This window comes from Phocoena phocoena, chromosome 2 (assembly GCF_963924675.1).
Source record: "Phocoena phocoena chromosome 2, mPhoPho1.1, whole genome shotgun sequence".
NCBI classification, from domain to species: Eukaryota; Metazoa; Chordata; class Mammalia; order Artiodactyla; family Phocoenidae; genus Phocoena; species Phocoena phocoena.
The window spans coordinates 46,446,021-46,458,364 of NC_089220.1; the positions used below are offsets into that span (position 1 = coordinate 46,446,021).

Sequence of the window (12,344 nt, forward strand, 5' to 3'; positions counted from 1 at the left end):
AGCCGTGTTTAGTCAGAAACTATGGCCATGGGTTTCCAGCCCTCTGCAGGCCCAGCTCTCAGCATGTGGAGCTGAAGACAAACTGAGCTGGTCTGAATTTTGGGGCCACCACCTACTGGCTCCGTGACCTTGAGCAACTTACACAACCTCTCTAAATTTCAGATTCTCATCTGTAGAGCTGAAATTTTACGAGGGTTGTCATGAGGGCTAGACAGCAAATATGAGATAAATGGTAAATATTAATAAGAGAAAAGCAAATGCCTTCAGAGATCCCTTTTAATTCCAATTCCAATTTATCTGTCTTACTGCTTCTCAAAAGTCAGCAGTGATGCTGGGAATTTCTTCCAAGTACCCCTCCATAGCTTCAACAGACAATCGGCAAAGAAGGTTTGAAGACCTGATGTGGTTTTTAATCAAGGACCTGAAGCAAGGACTACTACACCTATAGGATTAAAAATCTTTTCACTTGCAAAAACCTATTAGGTGTGTTTGGAGGTAGTAATGCTATAATTACCGCATTTAACAGTTTATAGAGCACAAGCCAAGCATATTCCTTGCCTGTTTAATAATGTCTAGGTGTCAGCCTTTCAGTGGTATCAGCACTGAAAATATAAGGGAAATGACTTTTAAAACAGTAGTTCTCAAACTTTAGTGTACTCAGAGTCATCAGGGAACCTTGTGACATATGTAGATTTCTGGATCCAGATCTCAGGCAGCCAGGCCAGGTAGTCTGCATTCTTATCAGCACCTGCAGCCTTGTTCTGAAGCTTTTGGTCCCCAGAACATACACTGAGAAAGGCTGTTCTAAGGGCTCACTGTCCAACTACTCTTTCCTGATGCTCTCCAGGGAATGCCCAACGAATGAACGCCCTTTATTCAGCAGAGCAGCCGTAGTTGCTCTTGAATGATGATGGATTTCTCCTCCTAATCTACATGCTTTAAGGGTACAGTTTCATTTGATCCATCCATATTACGTTCTACAAAAACATCAAGATTCCCAAGTAAACTTGAGATGGTGAAAAGACTGGATTGATTGCCCTCACCACCTCTCACCTCTAGGCTCTGATCGATTTAGCTCTTTAACCAACAAGTGATTTGTTCTTTGGCATGAGAGAAAGGAAAAAAACAACAACAAAAGCAAACAAAAAGAGGAGTAAAGGGAGTTGATAATGATGGTTTGCACCCATCTAAAATGTGGGCTAGAAATAAAGCTGTCCCAGGAGAGCTGAAGCTGAGTTCTCTCAACACACATCTAAAGATTCGTATCAGGGTCTCAAACAGGTATGTCAGGTGGCTTAATTAGAAACTCCTAGACTATGAGTTTCACAGACACATGGGTGGCCCAATGGCCACTTGAGTATCTGGGCTTCAGCAAAATGAGGTAATAGCTATCATCCAAAAACATTTGGGTTTTAAAAAAGAAAAAAACCCTATTATCTGGTGCTACAAAATGAAATGAAATAAAGCCCTGCTTTTAAGCACAGCATATCACTGTTGCTTTCGAGTTTAAATATTAAGGAACACATTTTGTTAATGATTAAAACAGTAGTGATTGATTTAGGGGGCTTGGTAAACATTTAATCTGTCCTTATTCCTTACAGAAGGAGCACACTGCTTAGGGCCCTAGGATGGACATTAGGTAATGATTGAATGGAGTTTTAATTTTGTGTTATTATTAATAGTTAATGTAATTTTGATTATGTTGGAAGCTGGAGGTATATTGTCAGTCATCCTTCCAGGGTGGTGGTACTGCCCTGTCCTGCTTAATCAGAGGTTCTTAGAGGAGGTGGGCTCAGAAGTGATTTAAATGAAAGAAGGTTGATGTTTAATATAATAAACTTTCAATTAAACATTTAAATCATTTTCAAATTGAAAAGGGTCATGGAAATTATCTGGCCTAATTCTTTCATTATGCAGATGAGAAAACTGAGACCTTGGAGAATTAAAGGACTTGCCCAAAGCCATTCAGCTTGTCTCCCTTGTTTGATGTATTATTAGGCTAAAAGACTTCACAGGCCTAACTTGGAAAAGATGGCAGGAGACCTTGGCTCTGCTCTCACAGTTGTTTCTCTGATCTCAAGCACTCCCCACCCTTTGTAACCTGTGTTCCACACGGGAAGTAATTCCTGTTTTATAAATATTGGAGGTGTGTGAAGGTAGTTTTTACAGAAGAGCTACCTTGGACCAGTATCTTTTTAAGTAAAGACTTAAATGCCCTGCTTGAGACAGTGAAGTGTAATATCTATCCCAGGGAAAGAAATCCAGCACAGAAAATGCTCCATCCTTTGGTAGTCCCCCAGCTACCTGGAACTCAGGGCGGTGACCCTCAGCCCTGCCCTGCAGCTGAAATAGCTCAGGACTCGAGAGCAGAGGCTGTGACTTACTTCAGGGCTCTGGGCAAGTCCCTTTAACGTGGCTGTCCTTCCCCTTCGGTGTTTGTAAAACAGAGAGATGATGCTGATATCTTCCTCGTTGCTCCGTCTGTTTGGGAAGGTTTATAAAGCCACACATTCCCCCTCCCTGCTAATATGATTACTAGCACTTTCTTGTAGGAAAGGCCCAACTCCTCATCTTCTTTCTTCCTTTAAAAACAGACCAAAGGGTATATTGTCTTGTGTCCTTGTGGCCAAAAAGGTTGTTGCTTCTGTGGTTGTTACCTCCTTAGAATGTCAGTTTGCTGATGTTAAGGATTCCTAGGTGCACCACAGATCAACAACATCAAAAATCAACAACAACAATAACAAAAATAACTGCCTTGTTGGTTCTCAGAAGTTATGAGTTACAAACAGACTTTTCCAATTATAAAAACATTGCCTCAGCCTGTCTCCAAGCCTCCTCTGTCCTCAAAAGGGTGAGGTCTGGAGGGGCAGGGGAAAGTAGACTGTTTATTAGGGCTGACTTTCTGAGGGTCACCAAGGCTTTCCACAAGAAGCATTTTAAAAAATGCTTTGGGAGGAAAGTCATCTCTCAATAGCCAAAGAGGTACCTGGTACCTCTTTTAAGCACACAGCTCTGAGCACAGCCTGTTTCTCAACATTGGGAAATCCTTTAACAGTTTATGGAAGGCCTCCCTTTAAACCCATCCAACAGCTCCCTTCTCCATAACCTGATTTTAGAGGTGTTTCATTATCTCTAATTACTCGGGTGAATGGTGATTACTCAGTGTTTTAATCATCGGTTTGAGAAGTAGCTACCCTAAACTCAGAGAAGCCCAGACTACCCTGGGTATTTTTGGAAGGTACTGGGACTAGTCGATGCATGCATTCTAGTACCTCTGCACGTGGTCACCAGGTGAGCCCCGAACGCTTCCCGGAGCTGGAGGCAGCGGCGTCCCAGCCTGGGCAGCAGCTGCTGACTCGGGCGCTGCCCGGGTTTCCGGGACCAGGGCCGGCGAGGCGAGGCCCGGCGGCGGGATGGGAGGATGTGGGCGGGGCTCCCATCCCAGAAAGGGAGGCGAGCGAGGGAGGAGGGAAGAAGGGAGGGGCTGCTGGGGAAGAGGAGGAGGAAGGAAAGAAAGAAAGAGAGAGAGAGGGAAAGAGGAGGAAGAAGATGCGGGAGGGCAGAGGAGGAGGGAGGGAGGGAGGAAAGGGGAGCGCAGCTCGGCCCGGAAACTAGGTGAGTTTGGCATCAGAGCCGAGGGACAGGAGCCTGCGACGCCGCTGCAGATCAGGGCTGAGTATCTCGCCTCTCTCCCTGATGGGATTCCCGTCCACGCCGTCTCGAGCCTGCTGCGTCCCAGTCCTCAGCCCTCGCCCAGGTTCACTGAAGCTGTTCAGAGGTCCCCAGGAGCTGCTGCTTGCGAGCCTGCTACTGCAGGGATCTATGGTAAGCAAGGCTACCTGGCGAGGGGCGGGGGGGGGGGGGAGGCTGAGGTGCATCCTTGGGGGGAGAAGTAGGGGGCTCTGGCTGTGTCAAGGCAAAAGGTGCTCCCTTCCCCCCCCCCCCCCCCCAACGCCGGTGGTTGTGCTAGAGGTAGGGATGCTTGCGCTGAAAGTCACTTCCATATATGCCACTGCCTCTACCCGGACCACTTTCTCCGTCCGGTGGTCCCAGGCGATTTCCACGTTTGGTAGGTTCGGGGCAGGAGAAGAGCGGAGACGAGAAGCCTTTAGTTGGAGGTCGTTGGGAAAGACCGTGGGGTCTTGAGCCGAACACGTCGCTCGTGGACTAGCATTTGCGATTTCCCGGCGGGAAGGGCCAGGAGAGAAAGGGGAGAGGTGGCTCTGAGGTCCGGAGAAAGTGAGGGAACTGAGGGGCGTCGAGGTGGAGAGAGAACACCTAACCAGGGCTAGTTCCGCGGTGGTGAGCGCGGTTCTCCTGCTTCTGGAGCGTGCGCGCCGCGGGAGGGCTGCGTCTAGGGGAGTGTCACCCGACCCGGCCCCCAGCCGGCGAATGCCCCTGAAAGCTGGCGAACCGCTGCTGCCCAACGCGCCTCCCGCACGAGCTATTCTCGTGGACTTGCAGCATCCAAGGAGCTGCTCCTCTATCATTTCACGGTGTAGGGTCTGTAGAGACGACGGCCGGGATGCTAGCCGCCCCGGAAACGCAGGTTTCTGCGGTGTCGTGTCCTTTGGAGAGTTGCTGGCGAGATGCACGGCGGACGCGTGGCTCTTACTGGCCCTCCCGGCTCAGAGCCGACGGGAAAGTGTCCCGGGATTCGCGGGTCCCTGTGGACCCCTCCCCGCGGGAGCTGCGCCCGCGACCTTAGAGGCTTCCCGGGCACCATTTGGTTTGTGAGGATAGCGGTTTGTGAGGATCGCGTTTTGTGGGCTGAAGGCTTTGTGAGACGTTCAAACCCCCAGACATTGACTTGGTAAACTGAGGCCACCTCTGAACAAACTTTGGCGTTGGGCGAAAACTCGGGCAAGGAAGTAAAGGACGAGTTGCATCCCCGCCCCTCAAGAAAGAGTTCTGGAGACGAAAGTGCTTTTCGGCTTTTATCTTTTTATTTAAGAAAACTGGGGGAGAAAAACGTGATTAGAGACGAATCCTTCTGAATCCGAAGTTGAAACACAACCCGCTCTTCCCCCGGCCTCTGGGTTTTAGCGCAGCGCGCGCTCCCGCCGCACCCTGGGAGATTCCTAGGGCCAGAGGATTGTCGGCGGACTGCGGGCGCCCGCGCCTTCCGCTGTCCCTTCGCCCGCGGGGACCGACCCTTCTCCGTGTGCTTTTCCCATTTCTGGAGCTTCTCCCACGGGGCATCTTGAAGGTTCTGGGCGTCTCAATAAAACTCTTTGCTCTTCCCAACCCTTTCGCAGTCAGCCCCAGCGGTGGCGCAGGAGCGGGAAAACCTAAAGGCGCTCAAAAAGCGGCGCGGCTCTCGCCGGGCGTGGACCGTCGCGCAGGGGCGCCCGCGGCCTCCACACCCCGGCTAGCGCGCTGTCGGGCGGCGCCGGGCAGCCGCGGCCGGAGGGAGGGTTAAGCGCTTTAAAAGAGGAGTCCTTTACTCCTCTTCCTCCAAGCCTTCCCGAGAGTGCCCCCAAGAAGAAAGCCAAGTTTGTGGGGGAGAGTGAGGTCGGCAGCCTGAGCCCTCGAACTCTGAAGCGACCCAAGGCAGGAACTGGGAACAGCCTCAGGAAAGGGCGGCCGGGTGCCGTGCGCTTTGCAGCCGGAGTCGTGGGACTCGGGACCCCGGCGCAGGCCGGGCTGACTCAGAGTTGCGTGGGTCAGGTTTTTGAAAAGGCCCCCGTGCTGAGCGACCCACGCGTGCAGCATCTTCGGTTAGGACATCCCAGTAATTCCTGCAGCTGTGGGCTGGTAAAATTCTTGAAGAAATATTTGCTGCGACTCTGCAGCTGGTGCAAAGGAGGAAGGGGGTGGGGGAGGAAGTGGCGGGGGAGGAGGAGTAGTTTAAGAAAGACAAGCTGGGAAGAGAGAGACGCAGACGCAGAGGTCGAGCGCAGGCCGAAAGCTGTTCACGGTTTTCTCGACTCCTGGGAATGCGGTGGGGTTTCCTTTCTGCGCCGGGTCGGGAGTTGTAAAACCTCCGCTACACTGAGACCTGAAAAATGCGATGCGCCCTTTCTGAGGAGACGCTTCTTTTCGCGTCTGCCCTGAGCTTTGCGCTTCGTCGTCCGCCCCTCTGCCTTTAATGGCCCACCGACCACTTTCTTCGGAGATTTGCTTTGCTTGGCGAGGGATCGCCGAGGTGCGGAGTTTCTCTCCGTAAAGGAACCGGAGGAAAGAGCCTAGCGGCGGCTCCCTCACCACTTTCCCACACCGATTACCGCCTAAACGTCTCCCGCCCCGGCCCCGCGTGACAGGGTCCGCCGCTTTTGGCTGGGAGCTAAAGTGGCTGCCCACTTCTTCTGAACATTCGCAAGCGTTCGCCAGGGGGTGACTAGCTGTCACTGGGAGCAATATTTGGCCTCTCGGAGACCCTGGGGAGGAAGTGAGGTGCGCGCGGCGCGTGTGTCTGTGTGTCCCTCAGCACTTTCCCTTTTAAATGACTCTCGGTGGTGGCTTTCAGCAAGAGACTCCGCTGCCCCCAATCCCGGCCCCACTTGAGCTGGGTTCGGACTGAAAGGCGCAGCCCTTACGGTGCCCCCCAGATCCTCGGCTTCAGGCCGCTGGCGCGAGGGCCCAGCCCGACGTACCGAAAGCTACAGGTAGAGGCGAGGACCACGTCCTCCGCGCGGTGCACCCGGGGACCGGCCGAGGGCTCCGCAGAGCGCCACCCGGAGCTCCTCCCGGACCGCTTGAGGTTTGGGGCTGCTGGCGCGGAGGCTGGCCTCTCCAGGAGGGGGCGGGGCCGCGGGCGGGCGGGGATTGGGGGGTGGGGAGACGGGGGCGGGCGCGCGGGCCCTTTCACAGCCCGCCTCGGGGAGGGCGGGCTCCTCCGTGCGTGGGGCGGGGCCTCTGCGTTCACGTGACGCCTAGGGGCTGGAAGAAAAACAGAGTCTGTCTGCGCCAGAGTCTCATTATATTCAAATATTCATTTTAGGAGCCATTCCGTAGTGCCATCCAGAGCAACGCACTGCCGCAGCTCCTCTGAGCATTTCCAGCAAGTTTGTTCAAGATTGGCTGTCAAGAATCATGGACTGTTATTATATGCCTTGTTTTCTGTCAGTGAGTAGACACCTCTTCCTTCCCTCCTCCCGGGAATTCACTCTGCCCTCCCCACCCGTGCTCGCCTTGTGTCCCTCCCGTCGGACCTTCCTTCCACACTCTGCTTTCTGGCAGCGCTGTCGCTTTCTTCTAGGACGGGCAACCGCTGCGCTCCTAGCCCACCGGTTCTATTTAAAGTGCTCCTTGCTCCCACTCGCTCTCTCTGATCCGTGCGTTGCAAGAAAGGGAAGCGAGAGGGGGCTAAACAGATGGAAGGTCCTCAGCCGGGGGGGGGGGGGCTAAGGGCCCCCCTCCCCACATAACTGGAGAGCACCCAGTGCCCCTGTGGCGAGTTCCTAGCTGCTTGTCAAAACTCACAGAGGTCGCTCTTGGACTCATCCCCTCCCACACACCCTTCCCCGGGAGTGAGCGAGAGGGCGCGATCAGATGCTTCTTGCTGGGCATTTCAAACTCATCAGCCACAGTAAAATAAACCCTCCAGCCATTCGGTCCGCCCCCAGACCCTGCCTCCCCAGTGTCTTCACCCTGCTCCTGCTTCTCTGCTTTCCTTCCCTCCTGCTCCGAACCAGCTGGAAGTGGTGGAAGTCGGGCTCTGGCTCGGAGGGCGGAGGAAGAAGGGGGGTGGAGGGAGAGGGGGAGAGAGGCTGAAGGTCTGAAGTGGAGAGGAGAGCGATGGCATTTTAATTCTCCCTCCCCCACCCTTCTTTACCTTCTCAATGTTAACTGTTTATCCTTGAAGAAGCCAAGCTGAGATCATGGCTCAGATAGCAGTTGGGACAAAAAAAGATTAACAGGATGGAGGCTATCTGATTTGGGGTTATTTGACTGTAAACAAGTTAGACCAAGTAATTACAGGGCAATTCCTACTTTCAGGCCGTGCATGGCTGCAGCTGGTGGTGAGGGGTGTGTGTGAGGGCGAAGACACAAACTTGATCTTTCTGACCTGTTTTACATCTTGACCCTCTAGCTCTAGCCCTATGTGCGTATGCAGAGACATCTCTATTTCTCTCTAGTTATCGGTGTTTATTTATTCTTTAACCTTCCACCTCCTCCCCCTCCCCAGAGACACCATGATTCCTGGTAACCGAATGCTGATGGTCGTTTTATTATGCCAAGTCCTGCTAGGAGGCGCGAGCCATGCTAGTTTGATACCTGAGACGGGGAAGAAAAAAGTCGCCGAGATTCAGGGCCACGCGGGAGGACGCCGCTCAGGGCAGAGTCATGAGCTCCTTCGGGACTTCGAGGCCACACTTCTGCAGATGTTCGGGCTGCGCCGCCGCCCGCAGCCTAGCAAGAGCGCGGTCGTCCCGGATTACATGCGGGATCTTTACCGGCTTCAGTCTGGGGAGGAGGAGGGGGAGCAGATCCACAGCATCGGTCTGGAGTATCCCGAGCGCCCCGCCAGTCGCGCCAACACCGTGAGGAGCTTCCACCACGAAGGTCAGTCCCTGCCCCGAGTCTGGGCTGGGGAGGGCCAGTAGGGCTGCCTGGTGGGAGAGTGGAAGCTCTAGGGGAGAGGGGTTCCGGTTACCTCAGAGCCCCAAATCCAGGAGGCTGGGGGACAGAGCTGCTTAGTTTCTGGAGTTTTCAGAGTTGTGGCTGAATTTATTTTTTGGAGACAGAAGGGAGGGGTTGGGGAGAAGGGGAATGACACCACTCAGACGTGGGCTAGCCCTGGCCGTGTGTTTTTGCTATATCAAAGCCTTTTATGCCAGGGTTTCTGACTTTTTTTTTCTTCTGTTTTTCAAAGCACCTACTGAATGTAATATTACAGCTGTGTGTTTGTCAGGTTTATTCAATAGGGGCCTTGTAATCCGATCTGAATGTTTCCTAGCGGATGTTTCTTTTCCAAAGTAAATCTGAGTTATTAATCCACCAGCATCATTACTGTGTTGGAATTTATTTTCCTCTCTGTAACATGATCAACAAGGCATGCTCTGTGCTTCCAAGATCGCTGGGGAAATGTTTGGTAACATACTCGAAAGTGGAAGAGGCAGAAGGTGGCTGTGTGCATGTTCCCTCCTGCCTCTGCTCTGTTGGCCCCTCTTTTTCTTTACAACCACTTGTAAAGCAAACTGTGTACACAAAGCCAAGAGGGCTTTAAAAGGGAAGTCTGATGGTGGTGGAGTAAGGAGTTAACACATGGAAATTATTAGACGTATAAAGGAGATTGGGAGATTCTGTCTTTGGTGCTTGCTGAATGCTAGCTAGGCTTCGCTGGTTTGCTAGCTGCGCCATTTATCTGCTCCTTCAGATTAAACGGTATGCTTGTTTCCCCCAAATAGGCTTCCACTATATAAGCAGAGTTCATCACTCATCACCCGACTCTTAGCTATTTCTTGATTTTTCAGCCTCTGAAATAGCTCATGTGCTTCTTTTTTTTTTTCTTTCCCTTTTTCTTTTCCTCCCTGACTGTGCCTAGAACATCTGGAGAACATCCCAGGGACCAGCGAAAACTCTGCTTTTCGTTTCCTCTTTAACCTCAGCAGCATCCCAGAGAACGAGGTGATCTCGTCCGCAGAGCTTCGACTCTTCCGGGAGCAGGTGGACCAGGGCCCTGACTGGGAGCAGGGCTTTCATCGTATAAACATTTATGAGGTTATGAAGCCCCCGGCAGAAGTGGTGCCCGGGCACCTCATCACACGACTACTGGACACGAGACTGGTCCACCACAATGTGACACGGTGGGAAACTTTTGATGTGAGCCCTGCAGTCCTTCGCTGGACCCGGGAGAAGCAGCCCAATTATGGGCTAGCCATTGAGGTGACCCACCTCCATCAGACACGGACCCGCCAGGGCCAGCATGTCAGGATTAGCCGATCGTTACCTCAAGGGAGTGGGGATTGGGCCCAGCTCCGGCCTCTGCTGGTCACCTTTGGCCATGATGGCCGGGGACATGCCTTGACCCGACGCCGGAGGGCCAAGCGCAGCCCCAAGCATCACCCACAGAGGGCCCGGAAGAAGAATAAGAACTGTCGGCGCCACTCGCTCTATGTGGACTTCAGCGATGTGGGCTGGAATGACTGGATTGTGGCCCCACCAGGCTACCAGGCCTTCTACTGCCATGGAGACTGCCCCTTTCCACTGGCCGACCACCTCAACTCAACCAACCATGCCATTGTGCAGACCCTGGTCAACTCTGTCAATTCCAGTATCCCCAAAGCCTGTTGTGTTCCCACCGAACTGAGTGCCATCTCCATGCTGTACTTGGATGAGTATGACAAGGTGGTACTGAAAAATTATCAGGAGATGGTAGTAGAGGGATGTGGGTGCCGCTGAGATCAGGCCTTCCTTGGGGACACACACACACACACACACACACACACACACACACACACGTTCCATCCACTACTCACCCACACACTACACAGACTGCTTCCTTATAGCTGGACTTTTATCTTAAAAAAAAAAAAAAAAGAAAGGAAAAAAAAATCTAAACATTCACCTTGACCTTATTTATGACTTTATGTGCAAATGTTTTGACCATATTGATCATATATTTTGACAAAATATATTTATAACTACGTATTAAAAGAAAAAATAAAATGAGTCATTATTTTAAAGGTAAACTATGTTCTTTTTCTCTTAAATCCTTTCTCTCCCTTCACCCCATCTCTTTTGGATGAGATTTTTTTCTGTTAAGGTGGGGCTGGGGGCACTGTGGAAGTCAGAGTGTGGTAACTGGAGGTGGTTAAGTTGGAAAGACAGGAAGTAAACTGATGGTGGAGGATGGTAATTGCCAGGATGAATTGTTTTCCATTTCTATTTAATGTTAACAAGGACAAGGACGCGGCATCCTCTCCCATCTGGATGACACATGCCTTGGAGAAACAGTGGGATGAAAGGAGTAGGCCAGATTAAAGACTCAGTTTGGGGCTCTTTGTACATCCTCTGTTTTCGCTCACCTGTTAGAGGTGTGTCCCAGCAAAGTGTGATGGGTAAGAGTCTCAACTCTAGGGAAATGCTTCCCACCTCTGCTTTTATGATACCCAGGGTATCTCCGGTTATTACAGGCACCAATGTTGTATTTTCAAACCAAAACGAATTTGCACACTCACATATTAATGTGTGTGTGTGTTTTAAGCAGGAGTTTTTTGAGGTTTTTTTTTTTTGAGAAGTGGGTTTTATCCAATAAAATAAATAATCTGCCTTACTTTCAAAAAGTTTGATGACCACTATTTTGATATACCACATGGTAGAAATTCTCCAGTGTTTCTGGACTTTTCCCCCCTTGTCTCCTATTCCCCAGGTGAAGGCTTTCATTGAATTCAAAATTCCAAGAGATTGAGCTGGGTTGGGGGGTGGGAATGAGGTCAGATACTGAAGGGTCAGAATTTCCAAGTGGGCACTGTGAAAGCATCCCACTGTATAGAGTCTCTCGAGTCAAATACCAACTCTCCTTGCATCTCTGTGCCATTCCTCCCCGCTTCCCTGGAGCTGAGCAGAAAGTGACACACCTGGTGGACGTGATGTTCTGAGCCAGGGTTTCTCCAAGGACAAAGCTCAGTCTTTGACCAAACAAAATAGAAAATGCTAATGTGCTTGAGCAGTCTCCCTCGGTTCAGGGCTGCCAGTGAGGCAGAGAAATGGGTTTCTGGGAGGACACGGATATAGGGGCTCAGAGGACCAGAGGAGAGACCTTTGCTTTTTTATTGCCACCAGCAAGTAAATGACGCCCTGGAAGTGTAGCTTGCGTGGGCTCATTTCTTGTGTGTGCTTTTCTTCTGCATGGGCTTGGATGGGTTTGGGGCAAAAGCAGTGTCTTCGTGTGGTCTGTGGGATGAGCTGTTAGAAGTGCATTCTTTTCATGAGGAGGTAGGGGTGAGTGGCAGTGGTGGTGGCCATTGTGGTGCTGAGTGTGCCCCCGCATTCATGTACACACACTCTTCCATGTGCTCTTGGGGGTGGGGTGGGTGAAGCAGGACTCATTTTTGTTTTTAATTGCTGAAGTCCTACAATCCTCCAAAAGGAGCAGCTTAGTGGAAACCAATAAAAATAGAAGTGGAGCAGTTGCCAAAGCCCCAGCTCCCTGGAGAGCACAGGTGGAGAGAGGAGATCAGAGCCCCAGGCAAAGGCAGCAAGACTCCTCAGTTCCTCCAAAACTCCCTGCAAAGAGGGTTACTTCCCCCCTCCCCTAGCCCCCCAGGTCGTTGCCCCTTTGATTAATGGTAAGGAGGTCGAATAAATCATTTAGGGGAAGCCCATTAAGGGTTCCCCTCAGGCAGCCTCGTTTTGTTTTGCCCGATTTCCAGCAACTTTCTGAAGTGTCCGTGTCA

The 12,344-nt window shown here is 51.6% G+C and overlaps 1 protein-coding gene across 4 annotated transcripts; it reads left to right on the forward strand.

The window, feature by feature from the left end:
- Positions 1 to 3,549: 3,549 nt before the first annotated feature.
- On the forward strand, positions 3,550 to 10,637 carry BMP4 (bone morphogenetic protein 4). Of its 4 annotated transcripts, XM_065872540.1 has the most exons (5): positions 3,550 to 3,592; positions 6,378 to 6,396; positions 6,944 to 7,068; positions 8,185 to 8,508; positions 9,491 to 10,467. In XM_065872540.1, exons 1-5 carry the CDS (start codon positions 3,550 to 3,552, stop codon positions 10,345 to 10,347), a joined length of 1,368 nt encoding a protein of 455 aa, XP_065728612.1. In that variant the 3' UTR covers positions 10,348 to 10,467. The 4 variants fall into 4 exon arrangements, with proteins under 4 accessions (XP_065728612.1, XP_065728615.1, XP_065728614.1 ...); XM_065872543.1 differs by lacking the exons at positions 3,550 to 3,592; positions 6,378 to 6,396 and adding an exon at positions 3,603 to 3,825 and having other exon boundaries at positions 8,132 to 8,508; XM_065872542.1 differs by lacking the exon at positions 3,550 to 3,592 and having other exon boundaries at positions 5,886 to 6,608; positions 8,132 to 8,508; positions 9,491 to 10,637.
- Positions 10,638 to 12,344: the final 1,707 nt, after the last annotated feature.

Coding starts and splice junctions, on each gene's coding strand:
- BMP4 (XM_065872540.1), top strand. CDS start 3,550: ATGCGGGAGGGCAGAGGAGGAGGGAGGGAGGGAGGAAAGGGGA. Junction 7,069..8,184: donor ATATGCCTTGTTTTCTGTCA/GTGAGTAGACAC, acceptor TATTATGCCAAG/TCCTGCTAGGAGGCGCGAGC. Junction 8,509..9,490: donor GAGGAGCTTCCACCACGAAG/GTCAGTCCCTGC, acceptor GACTGTGCCTAG/AACATCTGGAGAACATCCCA.